This window comes from Alternaria dauci, chromosome 1, assembly GCF_042100115.1.
Source record: "Alternaria dauci strain A2016 chromosome 1, whole genome shotgun sequence".
Taxonomy (NCBI): Eukaryota; Fungi; Ascomycota; class Dothideomycetes; order Pleosporales; family Pleosporaceae; genus Alternaria; species Alternaria dauci.
The window spans coordinates 2,240,014-2,258,886 of NC_091272.1; the positions used below are offsets into that span (position 1 = coordinate 2,240,014).

The 18,873-nt window shown below is 51.7% G+C and overlaps 7 protein-coding genes across 7 annotated transcripts; 3 read left to right on the forward strand and 4 right to left on the reverse strand.

The window, feature by feature from the left end:
- Positions 1–1,277: 1,277 nt before the first annotated feature.
- Positions 1,278–5,293, reverse strand: ACET3X_000677 (uncharacterized protein). The gene is made up of 8 exons (XM_069447999.1): positions 3,887–5,293; positions 3,218–3,805; positions 3,027–3,168; positions 2,446–2,963; positions 2,283–2,389; positions 2,021–2,207; positions 1,750–1,972; positions 1,278–1,685 (listed from the first exon to the last, which is right to left on the reverse strand). Exons 2-8 carry the CDS (start codon positions 3,605–3,607, stop codon positions 1,498–1,500), a joined length of 1,755 nt encoding a protein of 584 aa, XP_069310919.1. The 5' UTR covers positions 3,608–3,805; positions 3,887–5,293; the 3' UTR covers positions 1,278–1,497.
- An 812-nt stretch (positions 5,294–6,105) lies between these two features.
- Positions 6,106–7,205, reverse strand: ACET3X_000678 (uncharacterized protein; the record flags this gene model as incomplete). Its single annotated transcript, XM_069448000.1, has 3 exons — positions 6,858–7,205; positions 6,531–6,730; positions 6,106–6,421 (listed from the first exon to the last, which is right to left on the reverse strand). The coding sequence occupies exons 1-3, from the start codon at positions 7,143–7,145 to the stop codon at positions 6,106–6,108; spliced, it is 804 nt and encodes a 267-aa protein (XP_069310920.1). The 5' UTR covers positions 7,146–7,205.
- A 1,819-nt stretch (positions 7,206–9,024) lies between these two features.
- On the reverse strand, positions 9,025–11,235 carry ACET3X_000679 (uncharacterized protein). Its single transcript, XM_069448001.1, has 3 exons — positions 10,746–11,235; positions 10,222–10,681; positions 9,907–10,171 (listed from the first exon to the last, which is right to left on the reverse strand). The coding sequence occupies exons 1-3, from the start codon at positions 11,195–11,197 to the stop codon at positions 10,061–10,063; spliced, it is 1,023 nt and encodes a 340-aa protein (XP_069310921.1). The 5' UTR covers positions 11,198–11,235; the 3' UTR covers positions 9,907–10,060.
- A 439-nt stretch (positions 11,236–11,674) lies between these two features.
- ACET3X_000680 (uncharacterized protein) lies at positions 11,675–12,305 on the forward strand (the record flags this gene model as incomplete). The annotated part of the gene is made up of 3 exons (XM_069448002.1): positions 11,675–11,779; positions 11,834–12,031; positions 12,225–12,305. The coding sequence occupies 3 exons, from the start codon at positions 11,675–11,677 to the stop codon at positions 12,303–12,305; spliced, it is 384 nt and encodes a 127-aa protein (XP_069310922.1).
- A 147-nt stretch (positions 12,306–12,452) lies between these two features.
- ACET3X_000681 (uncharacterized protein) lies at positions 12,453–15,056 on the reverse strand. Its single transcript, XM_069448003.1, has 3 exons — positions 14,739–15,056; positions 14,615–14,684; positions 12,453–14,541 (listed from the first exon to the last, which is right to left on the reverse strand). Exons 1-3 carry the CDS (start codon positions 14,761–14,763, stop codon positions 12,510–12,512), a joined length of 2,127 nt encoding a protein of 708 aa, XP_069310923.1. The 5' UTR covers positions 14,764–15,056; the 3' UTR covers positions 12,453–12,509.
- A 471-nt stretch (positions 15,057–15,527) lies between these two features.
- On the forward strand, positions 15,528–16,624 carry ACET3X_000682 (uncharacterized protein). The gene has a single exon (XM_069448004.1). It carries the CDS (start codon positions 15,627–15,629, stop codon positions 16,587–16,589), a length of 963 nt encoding a protein of 320 aa, XP_069310924.1. The 5' UTR covers positions 15,528–15,626; the 3' UTR covers positions 16,590–16,624.
- Positions 16,625–17,047: 423 nt separating this feature from the next.
- Positions 17,048–18,863, forward strand: ACET3X_000683 (uncharacterized protein; the record flags this gene model as incomplete). Its single annotated transcript, XM_069448005.1, has 2 exons — positions 17,048–17,882; positions 17,947–18,863. 2 exons carry the CDS (start codon positions 17,048–17,050, stop codon positions 18,861–18,863), a joined length of 1,752 nt encoding a protein of 583 aa, XP_069310925.1.
- Between the last annotated feature and the right edge of the window lie 10 nt (positions 18,864–18,873).

Consider the following 18,873-nt stretch of genomic DNA (forward strand, 5'->3'; position numbering starts at 1 on the left):
AGATAAGATCCAGCTAATGAGCGATTTATAAATCCGCATTGGAGGATCGGCTTGCTGGTTTCAGGGTGCGGTAACGGAACTAGGACAAAATAATAATCTCCATACTCGTAAGTAATGCCGATCTGATTGAGGTCGACAATGTTAGGGTTGAAGTTGAGAAAGGTACCCTTGAAGTACTTGGAAGGACCGTATATTTGTTGATTATGCATTCTATTGGGTGACGGCAAAATATTGAGCTCGGCCGTGATAGATGTGTCGGGTTTTGCTGCAGGACTGGTACCGTAGACTGATTTTTCCGATTGACCTTTATCTTTATCATCCAATGAAGAATGAGAAGATGCAGAAAAAACTGGCATTGGAACCAAGCGACCGGCGTTTTGGAATCCATCTTGACGAGGATTCTCGATAAACTCGTTGTCGCGGTGTGTAGGATTGCTGATGTTGAGAGCAAAAAGACTATTAGAGGGTAGCGAGTCGCGATCCTCGGATCTTGCCATTCGAGAGGGAGCCTTGTTCAGTCGGTCGCGACGCAAAGGATGAAATCCGGAAAGTGTCAGGTCTGGAAACGAAGAGATCTGGAGTACAAAGTGTAATCGCAGAGAGTGCGAAATTGGATGTGTACCACTAGTGGGTCTCTACCACGGATATGACCCGATAAAATCAAGTGAATCAGCCCGCTAGAGAATTTTTATGATAATGCGCAAGATTAAACTGTACTTGAAATATTTGAGGTGAAGCGGAAACTAACCAGGTTCTCTGTTTTGGGTACCTAGGTACACGTAAAGGCTAAGCGAGGAGATGTAATTGCAGCGAAGAGCACGGTAGCACGAAGTGTCTCTAACCTTCCCTGAGGACTCGTGCTATCTTGGTTACTAATGTCCAGCATCCTGAAAATATTGAGTAGCATGCGCCCAGAAAATGCTCGTAAGGTTGAAGCGCTATGAGGGTGAACTGCGACAGTGAGTGACGCATCTTCGAGATGGAAGATTCTTGGTCTGCAAAAGATATAGGACTGCTCACAGTGCACAGCCACATTGAGGCTTCGACCGCATTGCCATGATGGCTGAGGGAGCGTGCGTACCAGTGCGTAAGATGTGTGCGAAAAGAGCGGGCCTCGGTCTTAGTAAGGGACACATCCAGATTGCGCTTGCGATCGAAATTGGACGAACTTTGTTGTCGGAAAGATGTGTCAGATAGGGTCGTCGGAACGAGGAAGAGATCACAAGTCGAATGAGAATGCGAGATATGCGGAGAGGTCGAAGAGTTGGTGATACATATTGAAGTATAGTTTCTTCGTCGGTGTGTCTTGTATACAGAAAGATTGGATAAATAATAATTGTAGATGAGAAAAGAGGTTGGTTCGATATTGTAGATGGAAAATGGATGCAGATGATACCTGACCTCTCGGCTCTGAATCATCTACCATTTCCAGAACCATTAACACCGAACGCCGGCACAAAGTGATAGTTGAAACCGATAATGAATGCCATGACCCGTTCAATTATCATACCGTGGTGTGAGTCTGACATCCATCTTTCCTACATTCATCGTAAAGCAGTCTCGGCTCTTGTTCTCAATCGTGCTTCCATCTTCACCATCCGCAAAGGTAAGTTCGAACGATCGAACCAAATTAGCCGTAACACTACGCAACTCCATCATGGCCAACTTTTGACCAATGCAGCTGTCTAAATGTAGGTGTATGAAGTCAGCGTATGTTCCATGTGCAGTTCGTACAGGCATGATACTCACAAGATCCGGTAAGGAAGGGTAGAAAAGCGCGCCTCTCAATAATAGCATCGGGCCTCTCATCTGTCCATCGCTCAGGCATGAAGGAAAGAGGTTCCCTCCAATAGCGTGAATCACGTTGCAAACTGTATATAGGAATCCAGATATTGACTTTACCAGGTATGTAAGTGCCGTCAGGTAGAGTGAGACCTTCGGGTGGCGTCTCACGCTGCGGGCCAGAAGGAGTCTAGAATGCGTCAATGGTGGATACGAGAGTTTCCCTGAAGTCACTTACAGCAGGGTGGAGACGCAAAGTCTCGTTGATAACCCCGTCTAAGAATGCACATTCCGCGACGTCTTCTACGTCAAGATACGCTTTCTCTGGTTCCATCGTGTCAATAACACTGCGGAGTTTGGCCTGGATTGTGAGATTCTTGCACAACTCATACAAGAGGTAAGACAGCGTCGCAGAGACAGTGTCACTGATATCTGCGTCAGCACCAAGAAACGAAACCAACGACGTGGAACTTATAAGAGATCTACACAAATCAACTTACCTGCCAGCTATAATCAGAAGTCGTGAGTCAGCGTTCATTTCAGGCGTTATCTGGTCTGCGTTTGAACCTAGCAAACAGGAGAAGACGTCTTTTTCTTTAGGGGTGTTCTGCCATGCGTAAGTAGGCATAATTGAGATGGATGTACAACGTTAGAGCATTCTACCTTCTTTCGCTCTTCAAGAACTTGAGCACTCCATTTCATGTGCTTGAAGAGAGGCTGGGACCCAATTGGGGTTCGCGCGATCAGGCGCATAGCCCAACTAATATGTACAAGGACACTCAGTGGTGCCTGACTGTCATGCAACAGCTTGATGACATTATGCTCTTCACCTGATTCCACCATACCGAAGCTGCGGTTGAAGCCGATATCGCCCATGACATCAAAGCTGTAGAAGTTGACCCAGTTTGTGATCCGTACTGACGAGAGTGTGGTTTGCTCCTTGAGTTTCGATATGAGAGCAACTGCATGTCGGTTCAAACGAGGCTCGTACTCGCGAAGGGCTTTCGCATTGAATGCACGGTCCCAGACCTTGCGCCTCTGTCGGTGTTCGTCCCTGTTCGTTGTGAAGTGGAGAGCACGGCCTGCAATTTCGCCGGTGGTTGAGTATATGGTGCTTTTATTGCATTTGGAAGTGGGTCCATGGACCAAAGCAATAGAATCTGCACAAAAAACAGTAACCTCTACCAAGGTTGATATATGAAATCAGTGTATGTCTCACATAAAGGTGTACTTCTAAGACTTACCCCGTGGACCAGTCCGGATGACGTCCACTTCATAGTATTCATGTATGGACTCCAGCCATTTGAAATATTGGAAATTGGTAGAAAGAACACCAACGAAAATGCCGTACAACTTAGAAAATCGTGCAAGAAAAGGCCCAGGGATCTATAATGTATCAGTAAAAAAGACTTTACTGATGTTCTCTTACGCCTACCTTCTGCAAGCGATGATACAGCCCTCTGTGTAGTAGTATACTGACCACCAAGATAGCGAAATAAAGAGACGCTGTTCTTGCTGCGAGCTGAATCGCAATGCTCGCACTCTTGGCACCCGCAGCGGCTGTATATTCGACACTTGCGATAGTGCCAAAAAGGATGATCCAGATGCCGATGACTATATGAAAGTCGTTATCCCACTCGCTACGGTGAACAGCATAATGAGTGATCAGTGCTATCAATGCGATAAGTGTCTTGCTTGACACAAGATCAACGAGGTTATGTTCCATCATAGCTGGTGGATAGGATAAGGAAGAAGTGAGAGAGGCATTTGAATAACGGGGAACTGGTTCAAACAACGAAAGGCTGAACCCTGGAAGGCTGAACATTGGCAAGAGGCGTCCAAGCAGAAGGCAGCAGCAGACTGTATAACTTTGGGCATTAGCTCAATGGTGGCAGCTCCAAGCAAGCCATAATGAGAACCTGCGGAGCCAGGAGTTTTATGGATGGCCATTTTCTTGCGGCGTAGTCGATACGGTAAGCGACGCCTTTGTGATGCTGTGCTTCCTACAGATGGGAAGTGCCGCCTATGAATCGTCAGCTTGCAGGGGTCGCATTTCTGGGACAGGGAGAGTAGCCAACGGCGTTGAACCAGGTGGGGCGCTAACCTAGCTGTGGGCGACTTAGAGAATCCCTTGCGCAAAGACGAAAAGCTGCACGTTATTTCTTTTGGGAAACTTAGATCCCCTTACTCCAATGAGACGCAGATTTCCAAGCCCCAAGCTATACCGCATGGTGTCCACTGTCGATACAAGCGCACACACTATTTGTGAGGCGCTTTTGTTGTTGACGGCAACGACAGGCAACGGCGTTCCTTCAGCGTGGACTGTCGCAGCATAAACCACTCTTTTCACTCGTGACTGATTGGTGTATAACGAAAAGGCTATAGGCATCCGGAAGCTTCAAATATCTCTCGGACTTGTCGCCGCCACGCAGTCATCGACTCTCTCCCACTCGATTGAATATCATCACCAGCCAACCTATTACTGCCCAAGTCTTCCCTAGATACTTCATAACTAATAGAGATGTCATCTTGTATGGAGGCTTGATAGTGCAATTGGTAGTCAAGTCTGGACGGTTCCAATGCGCCTGGCCGATCAGCTAGCCTGCTTCGAGTGTCTGCAAGCATATGGCGCCGCATGTATGAGATGGTGTCTGCCACTCTGCAAAGCCGCGGCCGATCAAAGACCCAACGTATGTTGAGGTGTTCGAGACTTTCTACCTTCGTTAAAGGGTCAATCCAGGAAGCGATCCACGGTCGCGGGCCATCAGTCTTTTCTGCTTCCCACGACAAACATTCTTCGACCAAAGAAGGAGCTACATCATATCGTTGATGTAGACTGCTGATGATGAGATGTAGCCGCCGCAAATCCATGCGCGAGGTGGACAGTAGAGTACAAAGATCCGTAAAGTGGTTGTAAGCGAATTGCAACACAAGCGAGTCTGTTGACCTGCGAAGCACAGGATAATGAGCTCCAAGGGTGCCCCTCAAATTGCTCGCTTCCACTAAGACAAGTTCCATTGACGAGATAAGCTTCAGGGATTCGGCAGGCCTGTCGCACAGAAACGCAAACACCGTCGGGACGCTGAAGTCTGCTGTAAAGCTGAACTTGTTTTTCCCATAGAAAGACTTCCTAGCTTCGTGGTAAATCTGTCGGCATGTTTGCAACAGGCGAACTTCTATCCTGTGACTGGACGGCGTGTCTGGTGGCATTCCCAGCTGATACGTCATTTGGACATTCCTCAGCTCCCCTGAGTCGTTCGCCGCGGAGGTCAGACCAACATCGAAGCGAGGTATGTACCAAATGCGGCGCGTGGCGCGTGTGCGCCTCAACGGGTAGTTCTTGTCGAGCTGTCTACAAATCGCAGAGCTGCGGCTAGTTGTGACTTCCGATAGGACGGCTGCACAGTGGACCGGAATAACGTCGCGTACAAGGACGTAATCATAGATGAGATCTCGGATCTCTCGTGGAAGTTCGAGGAGTCGCGAAGCCATGGTTTCACGATTCTGCAATCTTACGATGAAGCTGTCGAGGATAACGGCGCGTAAAGTAGATTGCGAGAGAGAGGTGATGACGCCTGTTGTTCCAAGAAGGGTTAGATCGGTTTGCCCGATCTCGGACCCTTCTCTAGGCGTTTCCCCGCCTTTCTCTGAACAACCCGACCGAGAGTGTGCATTCCATACATCGATATGGATACACGAATTGATTCGACAAGCTGTTTGGGCACGGTTCAAGTTCTAGACAGTCAGTGGGTACTACGGCGCAGTTCAATGCATTCACCTCCTCCAGGCTCGTTTCTATCTTGACGTTTGTCCCGTCTTTAGCTACTGACATCTGTTGCCAAAATTTGAATGGTGTTTTACGCAAAATAATTTGGGCTAGTCCAAGACAGCAGCAGACCTGCATTTGTGTTTTCTGGTAGGGGTAAATACCAAAGCTACCCACGTCTGCTTACATATTGTCTGACAACGTCTACTCCGAAGTAATACCGTGCGTTCCGGAGAACCCGGCATGAGTCTTCTTAGGACAACTGCGTCGGATGTGTTGTGAGCACATATGCAGGAAATCTGTTGGCTTTTCTTACATTGTTTACCGCCCCACAAAGATGACGGGTGAAGATGGACTGATGTGATCTTGTTGATCCACGAGAGTAAAACGAAAGATAAAGTATAGTGAACGATGTCCCATTTTGTATCTACAGCAGCCCGTCATTGACCATCACTCTATCCACCATCCACCATCCTCCGTCCACCATCCTCCGTCCCAGCCGTCCCCACTATTTCCAGCTTCCCTTCTACCCTTAAGTTTGGTAAGTGTTGAGTACCTTACAAGTTGGCGGCAACGAAGCTACGAAGCGTAGCCTGACCGATGTTGGCGTAGACACCAGGGAAGTTGGGCGCAGCGCAGCCATTGCCCCAGGAGACAGCACCGAGAACAACCTTGGTGGCCTTGTTGATGATAGGGCCGCCAGAGTCACCCTGGCAAGAGTCCTTGCCACCCTGGGCCAGACCAGCGCAGAACATCTGAGTGGTAACGGCAGATGTGCCGTACGAGGCCTGGCAAGAGCTGCGGGAGACGACAGGGACGTCAACCTTGAGAAGGTTGGTGGGGAGCGATGAACCGCCCGACGAAGTAGTACCCCTGCATTGAAAGTTAGCCGTGCAATGGCGGACAAGAATCCTTGGTGCGGAAGACTCTATCGCAGATGGGTAGATCTTGTAGACATTGGAAGGGGGTTTGTAAAACGTACCAGCCAGCAACAGTGAGGGTAGTTCCGGCGGCAGGGTCGGATCCCGATGCGGGAAGCGCAGCGTACGAGATGGTGGAGCTCGTGGGGATAGCGGTGGCGAGCTTAATGATAGCAAGGTCACCGTTGTAGGTGGATGAGGTGTAGCCGGGGTTGACCGTGATGGATGAAGCGCGGGCGACAACACCGCCGGAGGTACGGCTCTGAAAACAGCTTGTTAGCCTTCATGTTCGCATTCCTCACGGTGTTGTGAGGGATTTATGTGTTTACTCCGATATTGGAATAGGACTTCGCAGCATGCTGAAAATAGAATGAAAGATGGTTTCTCACCAGAGAGCCAGCGCGGACCGTAAGGGTGGATGCTGATTGTCCAACAGCGCAGTGAGCAGCCGTGAGGACGGTGTTGGCGTTGAGAAGTGTTCCACCACAGAAGTGGCTTCCACTGCGCTGGAGAGAGACAATGAAGGGGAACTCGCCAGCGGCCGCGGCTGATCCACCAACAATTTCCTCCTGGCTACCGCTCTCCCAGTCAGGAATCTCAGTGGGATCCTGGGGGATAGCTGCTGAGAGGACCACAGCGGGGATCGCGAGAATGGTGAGGAGGTCTTTGATCTGCATCTTGAATGAAGCTGGCTGAGAGACGATGGCGGGACTGGAAGTGGAAGCGAAAGACTGCTGGTCTGTGGTGATGACTGGCCTGAGAATGAGAGACGAACCGCCTCCTATTTGTACTCATGCCGTTCCTCTACAGGCCTGTGTATTTGGTTTGGATGTGTACACCAGCCTTGCCACCCTGTCGTCCTGTAGTCCAGGTGAGCTGGAGGCCCCAAGACCACTAGAACAGGGGAAAGCCAATGGTCCTTCCACATGTAGAATGGAAAAGGCTGGGCAGAGCGGTGATTCGTACTGTTGAAGTTACAATTTCCCTCTACGGCCTAGCATTCTTGATGCAAGTCATCCGCCAGCATGTTGCTTATCTGCTGTAGAAATATGGATACCTAAAGACCCCGTGTTCAACGCGAAACGGGAAGCTGTTTTGACACGCTATCATGCCATCGATAGTGTAGAGTAGTGTCTCCGGCCCTAGAAGGTGTTTTGGTGAGTTCGGCCGTTAGTGCCTGCTTTCACATGACACTGTTTGTGAGTTCCTTGCAACATGGAGATCGGCTGAGGAAATATTCCTGAGACTTGTTTTAACAGACAACTTCGAGGCAATCTGCCACTGGTGGGGAACGAGCCCCTTGCCTCTACTTTGATACCTTACGGGCCACTCCCGAACGATCTTCTTGTGGCTTCAGTGGGATCGTGATCCTGGACGGGGAGCCACACAGTACCTATGATTGCCGTCCAGTGAGACATCGACAGACAGCGATAAGATCTAGCCATGATCAACACGGGCGACTACAGGTGTGATCGACCACGGCGTATGGCGGCGGTAGTTCCCCGCGTAGGGCCTTGGCCAAGCTATACCAAGCTTCCATTTATATTGCAGCTGCGGGCGTGATATGCGAGATAGTAGATGGTTGGCGTGGAAGTATCATCGTTTAGAGCGAGCCTGTCCTGAAGAGGCAGTTCCTGTTGGTGGGTAGGCTTGGCATGCGGGCCGGCCCCTGCAATTCGCCCGGAACACTTTGACCTACCTAGTTGCGATCGCCAAAACACCACGCTTGTGTGCAGACAGGCTTTGGTGGTCACACTAATCGAACGGGAGGAGGCCTGTTAATAGTAGGTGGCAAGAAACTTACCCCACCACGGTGTTTACCGTTGGCAAGACTGAGCGAGGTGTGCCTGCCCTGGTCTTCGAGAATAGGATGAACCTTCCAAGGTTGCAATCAGCAAGGCATCTCCTTGTCCCAGCTGGCATGGCTGTTTGCAATTCGCGAGAATCCACATATCATCAAACACGTGCAATGATAAGAGCTGTCTGTTCGGATCGCGAGGTACGGTGCGCATCGCCATTCGAAAGCTGGGCCATAAGCGCTGACCTGTCTTCGTGTCTTCGCTTGCATGGTTCCGGTTGGAATCAACGGCACTTACCATGACCATTGCGAAGTTCGAGCACCAGCAGCGTATACTGTCTACTATACTATAGTTTTGACAAGCTGCTCTCAGCACCATAGCTTACCTTGGATGCATTCCAGCACTGAGATGGATAAGATGCAAACGCTTCGCTCTTTTCCTCTCTTCTCTTCTGGTGATTGTCTTTACTGCCGCTTTCTCCCCAACCGCAAAACCGAGGAAGCTTGTATTCTTGGTCTTTCATCATGTACCAAGAGTTCATGCTTCCGGGCAGGATCCTAAACAAGACTTCAGTCTCGTAGTCACTGAAGACGTTCACGTCCAAATGTATAGCTGCATATCCCAGGACAAGTAGCACGTCTGTCTTGTGAGATTCCTTCTGCAAGAGTGTTGGTATACATGACGTCATGTACCGGGTCGAACTGCACTTCAGCCTAATTCAGTATGTCTGCTCTGTGATATATGCCTTTGCCAGCAACTACCGCTTGCTCTTTCGTGAGTACAACCATTTGAGGCAAGCAGACGACTTAGGCGGATTACTGGAAATTACGCCAGGACAGCGCCATCAACATGGCTAGCATCACACCCCTAAATGTCCTCGTCTTCAGTAAGACTACCGGCTATCGCCACGATTCTATCCCAGCCGGAATACGTATGTTCCGAAAATTGGCCAATGAGGCGGGATTCTTCAATGTCACAGCTAGCGAGGAGGCGTCGTTATTCACATCTTCCTCGCTAGCTCAATACCACGTGATCGTCCTTCTCCAAAACGTTGGCGACGCGATCTTCACTCCCTCCGAACTGAACGCATTGAAACTCTGGGTGCAAAATGGGGGCGGTATCGTGGCCATCCACGGTGCGGCCGCAGCTATGCAAGGAAACGAATACTACACGAAATTGATCGGTGCGAGTTTCAACATGCATCCTGACCCTGAAGCGGGCACTATCCTTCCAGAAAAGGCTTCTCAGGAACATCAAATTATGAAATGCTGCGGTGGGCGTGAGGGCTGGAAGGACGAGTGGTATAATTTCCACACGCATCCTAGGGAGAACAAGAACCTGCGAATCTTGCTGAAGGGGGATCCGGAAACGTTTAGCGGGGGGCAGCATGGAGCTGACCACCCTTTGGCTGTAGGCAATACCCCTGTACAGATTGAATATGAGACGTATACTTACTTCGTACACGTACATTTAGTGGTGTCAGGATATCGAGGGTGGAAGAGTGTTCTATACGGCGTTAGGGCATTTCGATGAAGCGTACGAGGACAACTGGTTTGTGGGACAGGTGAAGAGGGGTATGCTCTGGGTTTCGGGGAGAGAAGAAGACTGAGGTGAGCGTGTTAAAAGTGAAATCATGTTCCGAAATGGTTGCCATCTTTACAGTGAGCTTAATCACATTCTCATGCCTGCTCTTTTATTGCCCAACTCTGGTAGAGAACCCAAGAAAAGGTTATAAAGCAACGCCGTGCGCCACATCCAAGACCCATAGAAGCTCAAACGCAAAAATCAAACAGCTACAGCTCGGTCTTTTCGGCATCAACGTTCAGGTCCCAGTCAATGCCACCATCTTTGCCGTAACGTTGCTCTAACCATTCATTGCACTTCTTGAAATGGCCTGCGTCGAACTGCCTCCTGTTAGTACTTTGACTACATCAAGACGTGTCGCGAAACTTACGAAACCTCTCGAGGCACTCAGCGGGCTGGGATGCACACTCTTCAACACGAGGTGCTTGTCGACGGGAATGCCCTTGGTCCTCTGTTGGGCCGGCGAGCCCCATGCCAGAAATACAACACCGTTTGTCCTCACCTTCGCAACAGTGTCAATGACCTTTTGCATGAGAAGCTCCCAGCCTTTGCCTGAGTGTGAGTTTGCCTCGCCACGACGGACAGTCAGACAGGTGTTGATGAGCAGAACACCACGATCAGCCCAGGGCGTCAGAAGACCACCCCTGTTTGGCGGTGGCTTGTAGTCTGGGTACTCCTTCTTCAGAGCTTTGTAGATGTTCTGAAGCGACGGGGGCGCAGGGTTCGGTGGGCGGATGGAAAAGCAGAGACCGTGGGCTTGGTTGGGGCCGTGGTATGGGTCTTGACCTGTGATGACGACTTTGACGGTATTGAGGGGTGTATGCCGCGACCTATTGATGATTAGCCTCCTCTCTAATCCGGGACACTTCAATTAGAAGACATGGGGAATCGTACCATGAGTACACGTCCTGCATCGGCGGGTATACAGTCTTTCCACTATCGAGCTCTTTCTTCAAGAACCTCTTCAATTCGAGAAACTGAGGAGTAAGCAGCACGTCCTTGACGTGTGGTAGCCAGCTCTCGTGTAGTGTGTCTAGCTCGAGTTGCAGCAGCTCTTTCTGCTCGTCCGTAAGTTTGGCAACCCATGCGTCTTTGTCGAACTTTGCTGCAGCAGCGCTTTGTTTGGCTGGCGCGTTCGGGTTGGGTTTTGGCGCGCCGAAGAAGGCGGTGATGCTGCCATTCTGCTTGGGCTTCTTGGACGCGTCAGTAGCCGCAGTCGCTGCTTTACGCTTGAGACTCATAGTTGCAATGCCAATCGGTGTGGAGTATGGGATCAGAGGGGAAGCGCGGATTACCGATGATAATGGTATAAGGAAACTGGACAGTCGTGTCGGTATCGCGGGCATTTACACGGGCTCTCCCAGCCTCAGGCATTCGCGTCAGACGTGACGTCGAAGACAGCTAGTCATTTCCACTGAACCCCCTGATTGGCCGTCGCGTGTTCCAGCAGCACGTGAGTTCGCGCGACGCGTCGAGTCACGTGAGGTGACATCACACCTCATTCTGACACAATCCGCAACACCGCACAGGGATACAAGCAGGCTGCAATGGCTTCCCCATCACGATGACCGTTTTACCTGGCAAATCAAATGTGCGCGGTTGTATGATCTGCACTGGCGCGCCTCCAGGTGGGCACTGTAGCCTTATGCAGGCTTGCTGCCCGCATTTGTGACGTGATGTTGCCTAGGGGAGCAAACAGGAGCGCGTACAAAAGAGTAATACAAACAGACGTACCTGTTTCTCCTCTTCCATCACCTCACTCAGTTATCATCCGTCTTCACAACAACTCAAACTCTTCGCCTCAAACAATCACAACCTCAACAATGGCTTCTTCCAACCCTTCCAACTTCGCGAACTTGCCAAAAGATGAGCTGAAGGAGATTGCTGCCAAGGGCGGCCATGCTTCCCACGGCTCTGGCAACACCGACGTAAGCTGCACCAAATACCTTCACGCTCGTGTACAGTGACTGACGTTTTTCAAGTCTACTTCTACTGGCAGCAGCGGCAATGCTGGCCGTAACCCTGACGGCACCTTCAAGAAGGGCAGTGAGCTTGCTTCCGAACTGGGTGCACAGGGTGGCCATGCTTCCCATGGTGCTACAGACACTACCTCCAACAGCAGTGAGCCGGGCCGCAACCCAGACGGCACCTTCACCAAGGGCTCCGAGGTCGCTAGCAAGGTTCGTTGTGACTGTACGGAATGGATGTAACGCATACACTGACTTTTTATTCTCACCTTTGCAGCTGGGCGCTCAAGGCGGACATGCTTCACACGGATCCAACCAGTCCAGTGCTGAGACAGCGAGCAACGACAGCGGAGTAAGTTGCTTTGAGCAATCGCTGATGAATTCGCAACTAACTTGTTACTTGTAGCGCAACCCCGACGGCACATTCAAGAAGGGCAGCGAGCTTGCCTCTGAGTTGGGCACACAGGGCGGGCATGCGTCGCACTAGGAGCAACATGTTCGATGTGCTGTTCGATCTCCCAATGGGCGTTGTACATCAGGGTACTACCACCCAAGGCCATAAGCCTGGCTGATTACGAGACCATGAACTGAATGCAAAAGGAAATACATGCTTTGATTAATCATTTTATGTAATGTACGACAAGCTAAGCAGGTCAGACTCAAAGTGACTCACGGAGCGTTGAGATACTCCCTAACCGCTATAGCCCAATGCATCTAGTTCCTTCTTGATCTGCTTCTCGGTGCTGATCTTCTTGACCTGAGTGTCCTCTAGCTTCTCTCCACCAGCCTGACGCATCTTGAGCTCGTCAATGGCGCGCATTTTCTTCAGCAAACCTCTAATCTTCTTATCCTGAGGGTTGCCGTCACCGGGGCTGGTGACGGTAAGGTCGGGGGGAGGGCCCTGACTCTCTGTCTGAATCGGAGGAGGAGCCTGAGCCTGCACTGGAGCCTGCTGACGTTGCTGGGCAGGGTTCTGGCGCTGGCTTCCATCTTGACGGGCCTGGCGGTTTGGGCTGTTACCAAAGTTGCGGTGCTGGCTGGCGCTCCGTCCCTGCTGCTCATATCCGCTCTTGCTGCGGCTACGCTGGCGACGTTCCGGGCTACGTCCAGCTCCGTTAGATGCGTTGGCGCCGTCGGCCGTAAGCCCAGCAGCCTTGTCAGCGGCTTCGCGAGCCTTCTTAGCCTCTCGCTTCTTCTTGTTCTTCAAGGCTGCCTTGGAAAGCTCTCCATCGCCATCCTGGGCACCAGTAAGGCTCACGCCACCACCAGGGGCAGCACCAGGTGGAAGAGCGTCTGCAGCCTCCGCTCCAGGTACCTCACGCCGACGAGGCTTGCCGAACCCATTGGCGAAACCAACATTCGTCGAAGAGATACCCGTGTTGGAGTAGGCTGCGCCTCCTTCGTCTTCGCGCTTGAAATGTAGGGGAGTGGCGGTTCCGCGCGCTCCGGGAGGGCGGTAGGCACCTGCAGGCTTCGATGGTGTCTTTTGGGTGCTCAGATAGGCGAGTGCGGACGGGTGTGGTGTGGGGATGGTAGTCAAGGGGTCAGTGAGTGGGTGCATCGAGGTTGGCTGAGGTCTCCAAACGACGTGATAGAGTTCAGCCATGTCTTCGTTGTACATGAGGCCACCGCTGACGTGGTAGATGCGGATCCCGTTGTCAACTCGAAGACGTGGGCTAGTGGTTGCGGTAAGAATATGTTGCCCATCGGGGCTCCACTCGCAATAGGTCGAGTTGGAGGTCTTCACATGGCAGACCTTGGCAAAGTTCTTCTCCAGATCGTAGATGTCCATATCTCCAGCTAAATTGCCAAAACCAGCAACAATGACAAAGCGTCCGTGTGGGCTGAAAAGAATAGTGTTGCGCGGGCCTAGGTCGAAGCTGTGTTGTGCTACCGCGCGCTGGTTGAAGATAGTAGTCTTCGCAGGCATGTAGCCATACGTGACACCAAACTCCTTGGAGTTTGGCGACCAGGAGACGTCGTGAATAGGGCCCTCCTTGTCTAGCTGAATGCGCGAATCAAAGGTGCCGTTGGCGCTAAGAATGTACATGTTGGTTTCGCCGTAGTAGCTCTTGTTCGACTTGTCGACCTCGGTCTGCGCTAGGACGATCAAGCTGGTGCCGAGATCGTTCCACTTCAGCTGGACCTTGTCGCCCTTAAAGAAGGTCTTCTGGGATACGGGTTGGGTAAATTGAGGTACTTGGAAGACCTTGACAGCAGCGGGCATGCCCTTGCGCTCCGGTACAAAAACGGCAACTGAATGGTTCTTGCCTGGAGCGAGCATCATGTCGGTGACTCCCTCGACACGAAGCTTGTTCCAAGGGTTGCGCAAATCGCTCGACTGGAAGAACTGTACCTCGTTTGTTACAACGCGCGCACAATACTTCTCGTCGGACGTGTACTGCAGGTTCCAGCCACTCTGGTTCTTCTGGACGTATTCGCCGATGACCGCCCGCGACCCGTCATCTTCAGCTTCGTCGGACAGCGTCTTCCAGACCCTGAGGTTCTTGACGGCGTTTCCTTCTTCGTCCTTGGACGGGCGCTGCCATGTTATGAGGTATGTACCGAGGGGGGAGAAGCCGAGCTCGTAGACGTTCGGTGTAGGGAGTGTGGTAATGACGTGACCGACCGAGGCGTCAATCACCGAAACCTGTTCTGGTGTTGCCCATGCGAAGTACTTGCTGTCAGGCGAGTAGCAGCAGCAGCGAAGGTTGCCTTCGGGTCTGATTGGACAAGTTAGCGTCGGGGCTGGAGTCTGAGCTGCGCAAGAGCTCGTGACATGGCCGAGGCACTCACCGAACGAATCCAGGAAGAGCCTCATACACTGGGGCAGCGTTGAAGAGCCCGATGCCCTTGGCGGAACGGTCTGTGAATATTGTCAGCGTGCTTACACGGTAGCGATGGCACAGAGCGAGCATACAAGCCAACTGTGTGGGAACAGCCATGATAACTAGTCAAAGTCACAGGAAGTTGTACAAGTGGGCGTGGGGCAAGGTGCTGGTGGTCGCGAAGTCTGGCTCAACTGCTGAGCTCGCTTTTGTGGGTTGGCGATGAGTAAGGCTAAGACAGGAACACGTCGGGTGTGTGGGTATGGGTTCGAGTGTGACGTAGTTTCTGTAACTTTATAGGCCAAGGGCAGACTTTGGGCGCACGCAGCGGCAACGGGGAGATCGTGAAAGGGAAGGAGGAACACGCGTCAGGGAATTGAAGGGTGACCGTGTGACGAGCGTAGGGCGATGGGGAACATGGAGTTGAGAAAGAAAACCGTGGGCAGGCGCGCTAGTGCTCGGGGAAAATGCGGGCCGCTGGCGTTGGCTGAGTGTGACATCAGCCTCGCCATCACACAGACATGGTCCAACAGCAAGACTGAATTGGAAAACAGCCGCAAAAGGCCATCGTGTTCCGAGTGCTATTCTTTCACCGGCTTTACTTCTGGCTGCATCGACGTCACTGCAATCTAGACCGATCCTGTGCCGCCTGCACAGAAGGATTCGAGATTCAATGATCTGCAGCCAGCTTTAGCTGGCCAGTGTCTTGAAATAAGCAACGTCAACCGCACTTTGATAGCACCATGCAGATGGATGAATGCCGGCTCGCTTTAGTTCCTGTCGCAAACGTCGGTATGCAAGACCACCAGTACAGTCCCCGCCGGCGCTGCGCAAACAGTGAGTTGCGCTGATGCGCCAGCATACCATGTCTTATCGTTATCGCATCAGTAGCGCCGCCTCGCAAGCTCCCGAGCTCCATCTCACCTCCACACATCCATCGTAGCTTCCGTCCACGTCTCTTTGGACGTCGCGCCGCAGAGATGCCGACCTCGATGCCCGCCCCCTCGATTCGGATACCAATGGAGCTTCTGACTCCAACCGCCTTTTCGCAATTCGGTACTGTCATCGAGAACCCAGCGACATCGCCGTCAGCGCAGCTGCCCATCCCCAATCGCATACCACCGCCGGACGCCGTCGCGGCTAACCAGGGCTCCGCTACCAAGTACCTCAATGTCACACACATGTCGAACCTCTATAGCCTCGCGCCGAGCAAGAAACCTGCCAAGGCGGTGATGAACATGTTTGTTTGCTCCCCGCGAAACCTCCGGCCACACGAGCCAAGCATGAGCATGCCCAGCTCCTGGGGTGACTTGGACTTGGACGAGGATGAGGAAGGATCCGAAGACTTCCAAAGGCAGTTGTTGGACGTTTCCATTCTCGAAAGGCATCCCTTCACCACGCAAACATTCATACCCATGGGCCTGTCGCGGCAGGAGAGACACACACAGTACCTTGTCATAGTTGCGCCCACTCTACCAGCAAGTGCGTCAAGGCGCCACACGGGCAGGCCGCCGCCATATCCTACACCGCACATTGAACGGAAGAGAAGTGTCATGGACATCTTTGCGCGAGCGAGACCAAGTCCCTATTCAAACGAAACTGTACCTACTCAGAGCCAGTTCTCGCGACTTCATCCCTCAGCACGTCCAAAGGGTCCGGGCTTGCCAGACCTCAAGAATCTTCGTGCCTTTGTGGCCAATGGAAGTCAAGCAGTGACATATGGGGCTGGCACATGGCATGCGCCGATGATCGTAGTCGGAGACCGACCGATTGACTTCGTGGTCGTACAATTTGCAAATGAAGTTGGCAATGAAGACTGTCAAGAGATAGTACTCATGTCGGACGAAGCCGCTTCAGAGGGTGTTGTAGTCGTTGTCGATACTGATGCATCAGGCGCTGTGCAGGTCAAGGCCGGTGTAGGCTCTGTGAAGGCGATGCTATGATGCTGATGGGTAGTGGCATTTCTGTTTCCATGAATTTTGCTGGACTGTTCTGCACTTGTTGCACTTTATCTTGCCTTGTGATGCTTGTGTCAATAGGAACTGATAGCCGTTGAAGATCATGGCCACCTTACGAGCCACGACAGTATATGTGAGCAACTAGCCCTCATGTCTCGGGAAACTCCTCGGACCTAACGGGTATGTCACGACCAAAGGTCTAGTAGTCCTTGCCGGACGGGTGGCATGGATGGTACAGGTCTCGCTTGTTTTCCCTAAACGATACCGTAGGGCCACCCGGTATCCCTGTCTTAGCTCAACTCTCGATGACAGATAGGATAAGCAGATTCTGCTTCGTCTGACACGGTTTCCTCTTGTTCATCACCTATGGACCTCTGTCAATGTAACCAGAAACAATCGTGTCACAATTCCCTCTAGTATCCAGACGTACCCCACGCTCTCAAATGGAAGAAGCAGACCTAGTAATCATAGGCGCGGGTATCTACGGTCTCACGACTGCTCACACATATCACCGCCTGCACCCCGCAGCCAAAATCCTTATACTCGACTCTACATCCTCCATCGGCGGGCCATGGGCACCACACCGCGTTTTCCCAGGTCTCCGGACTAACAATCTGTGGGGCATGTACGAACATCCTGACTTCCCTATGGACGAGAAGACGTTTAGGGTGAAGAGGGGAGAGCATATACCTGCCACAAGCATGTTTGACTACCTTTGTGCATTCGCAAAATGGGCCGACATAGACCAATTCTTCAGGGGCCAAACAGCTGTCGATGTCATCGAAAAGGACAAAGATGGGGAAGGTTGGGTACTGCATTGTGCATCGACGGTGCTAGACAAGAAAGGCGTTGACATCAAGGCGAAGAAACTGGTCATCGCGGTAGGCATTACGAACAAGCCGCTACTACCGCACTATGAAACGTCAACAAAGTTCCGGCCTTTGGTGATTCATACTGTAGACTTCCCGGAACATTACCCGGTCATCGCGAAGCCGGGCAAGCATACCGTCATTGTGGGATCTGGAAAGTCTGCGTGGGATGTTGCATACGCATGTGCTGGTCAGCCTTCTGCAACTGCAACCCTACTTATACGTCCCGATGGCAACGGTCCTGTATGGATGACACCCAGTCACGTCACGCCTTTCGGTCTGTGGCTAGAGAAACTGATTCATACACGCTTCTTTGGCTTCATGTCTCCTTGCCCATGGGCACCAACTACGGGCATCGAAGGCTGGTTGCGCTCTTTTTTTCATCACACATGGCTCGGAAGAAAAATAGGTAAGTTATGATTGTATGGAATACATGTGAGAACAACACTAACTATATGTCTCCACATCTGCAGTAGGTGCTTTCTGGAACATGCTTGGGGAAGACGCTATCGCGCTGAATGAGTTGGATAAGCATCCTGAGACAAAGAAGTTACGGCCATGGAGAAGCGCTTTTGAAGTCGGCAACGCACTATCGATTCATAACTATCCAACCAGCTTCTTTGAGATGGTCAAAGAAGGGAGAATCAAGGTTATCGTAGACGAGATTGCCAGTCTATCCGGGGAACAACAGGTGATACTCAAGTCGGGCCAAGTATTAGAGGCGGATGCAGTCGTGTGCGCAACTGGATGGCAGAAGGGACACACGTTCTGCTTCGAACCTAGAGAGCTGGAGAAGGAGCTGGGCTTGCCAACTACACTACCTCCAACACCGGAAGAAGCAGCTCTCATACAGCGGTCGGAAGAGGCTCTATACAACGAGTTCCCTTACCTGAAAGAGAGGGATACAAGTCGTGTCTACCATCCCGACCACTCCCTTCGCTACGCCCAACAGCCCACTACAGACGCGCAGCCGTACCGGCTGCACCGTTTCATAGTACCACCGAAACCCATGGCAGATCGCAACATTGCCTTTGCAGGCGCAGTTCACTGTCTTGGCACTTTTCCCAACGCGTACATCCAAAGTATATGGATTACTGCCTACCTTGACGGTGCCCTGACTATTCCCACCTCGCCCACAAAGGCACTTGAAGAGACGTACCGTAACACACAATATTGTGTGCTACGAGGTGCAATGAGCTATGGACACATCTTGCCTGACCTAGTCTTTGATACTATGCCTTACTTCGACACGTTACTAAGAGATCTGGGCTTGCAAGAGCGGCGCAAGGGCGGAGGCGTAAGGGAGTGCGTGAGTAGCTATGGTCCGGAGGACTATCGGGGGTTGCTGGAAGATGTTGAGATAAAGAGGAGAATGGTGAGGGCTTCTTAGGGGAGTACGG

What these genes read in the sequence shown, in the direction of transcription:
- ACET3X_000677 (XM_069447999.1), bottom strand. Translation starts at nt 3,607, where the DNA reads ATGTTCAGCCTTCCAGGGTTCAGCCTTTCGTTGTTTGAACCAGTTCCC. An exon ending in CATCCGGACTGGTCCACGGG is followed by an intron (nt 2,964 to 3,026) that starts GTAAGTCTTAGA and finishes CAACCTTGGTAG; the next exon opens with AGGTTACTGTTTTTTGTGCA. An exon ending in CTTCTGATTATAGCTGGCAG is followed by an intron (nt 2,208 to 2,282) that starts GTAAGTTGATTT and finishes CGCAGATATCAG; the next exon opens with TGACACTGTCTCTGCGACGC.
- ACET3X_000679 (XM_069448001.1), bottom strand. Translation starts at nt 11,197, where the DNA reads ATGCCCGCGATACCGACACGACTGTCCAGTTTCCTTATACCATTATCA. An exon ending in ATGCAGGACGTGTACTCATG is followed by an intron (nt 10,682 to 10,745) that starts GTACGATTCCCC and finishes AATCATCAATAG; the next exon opens with GTCGCGGCATACACCCCTCA. An exon ending in TGAGTGCCTCGAGAGGTTTC is followed by an intron (nt 10,172 to 10,221) that starts GTAAGTTTCGCG and finishes AACAGGAGGCAG; the next exon opens with TTCGACGCAGGCCATTTCAA.
- ACET3X_000681 (XM_069448003.1), bottom strand. Translation starts at nt 14,763, where the DNA reads ATGGCTGTTCCCACACAGTTGGCTT. An exon ending in TGTTCCCACACAGTTGGCTT is followed by an intron (nt 14,685 to 14,738) that starts GTATGCTCGCTC and finishes CAATATTCACAG; the next exon opens with ACCGTTCCGCCAAGGGCATC. An exon ending in GCTCTTCCTGGATTCGTTCG is followed by an intron (nt 14,542 to 14,614) that starts GTGAGTGCCTCG and finishes TTGTCCAATCAG; the next exon opens with ACCCGAAGGCAACCTTCGCT.
- ACET3X_000682 (XM_069448004.1), top strand. Translation starts at nt 15,627, where the DNA reads ATGCCGACCTCGATGCCCGCCCCCTCGATTCGGATACCAATGGAGCTT.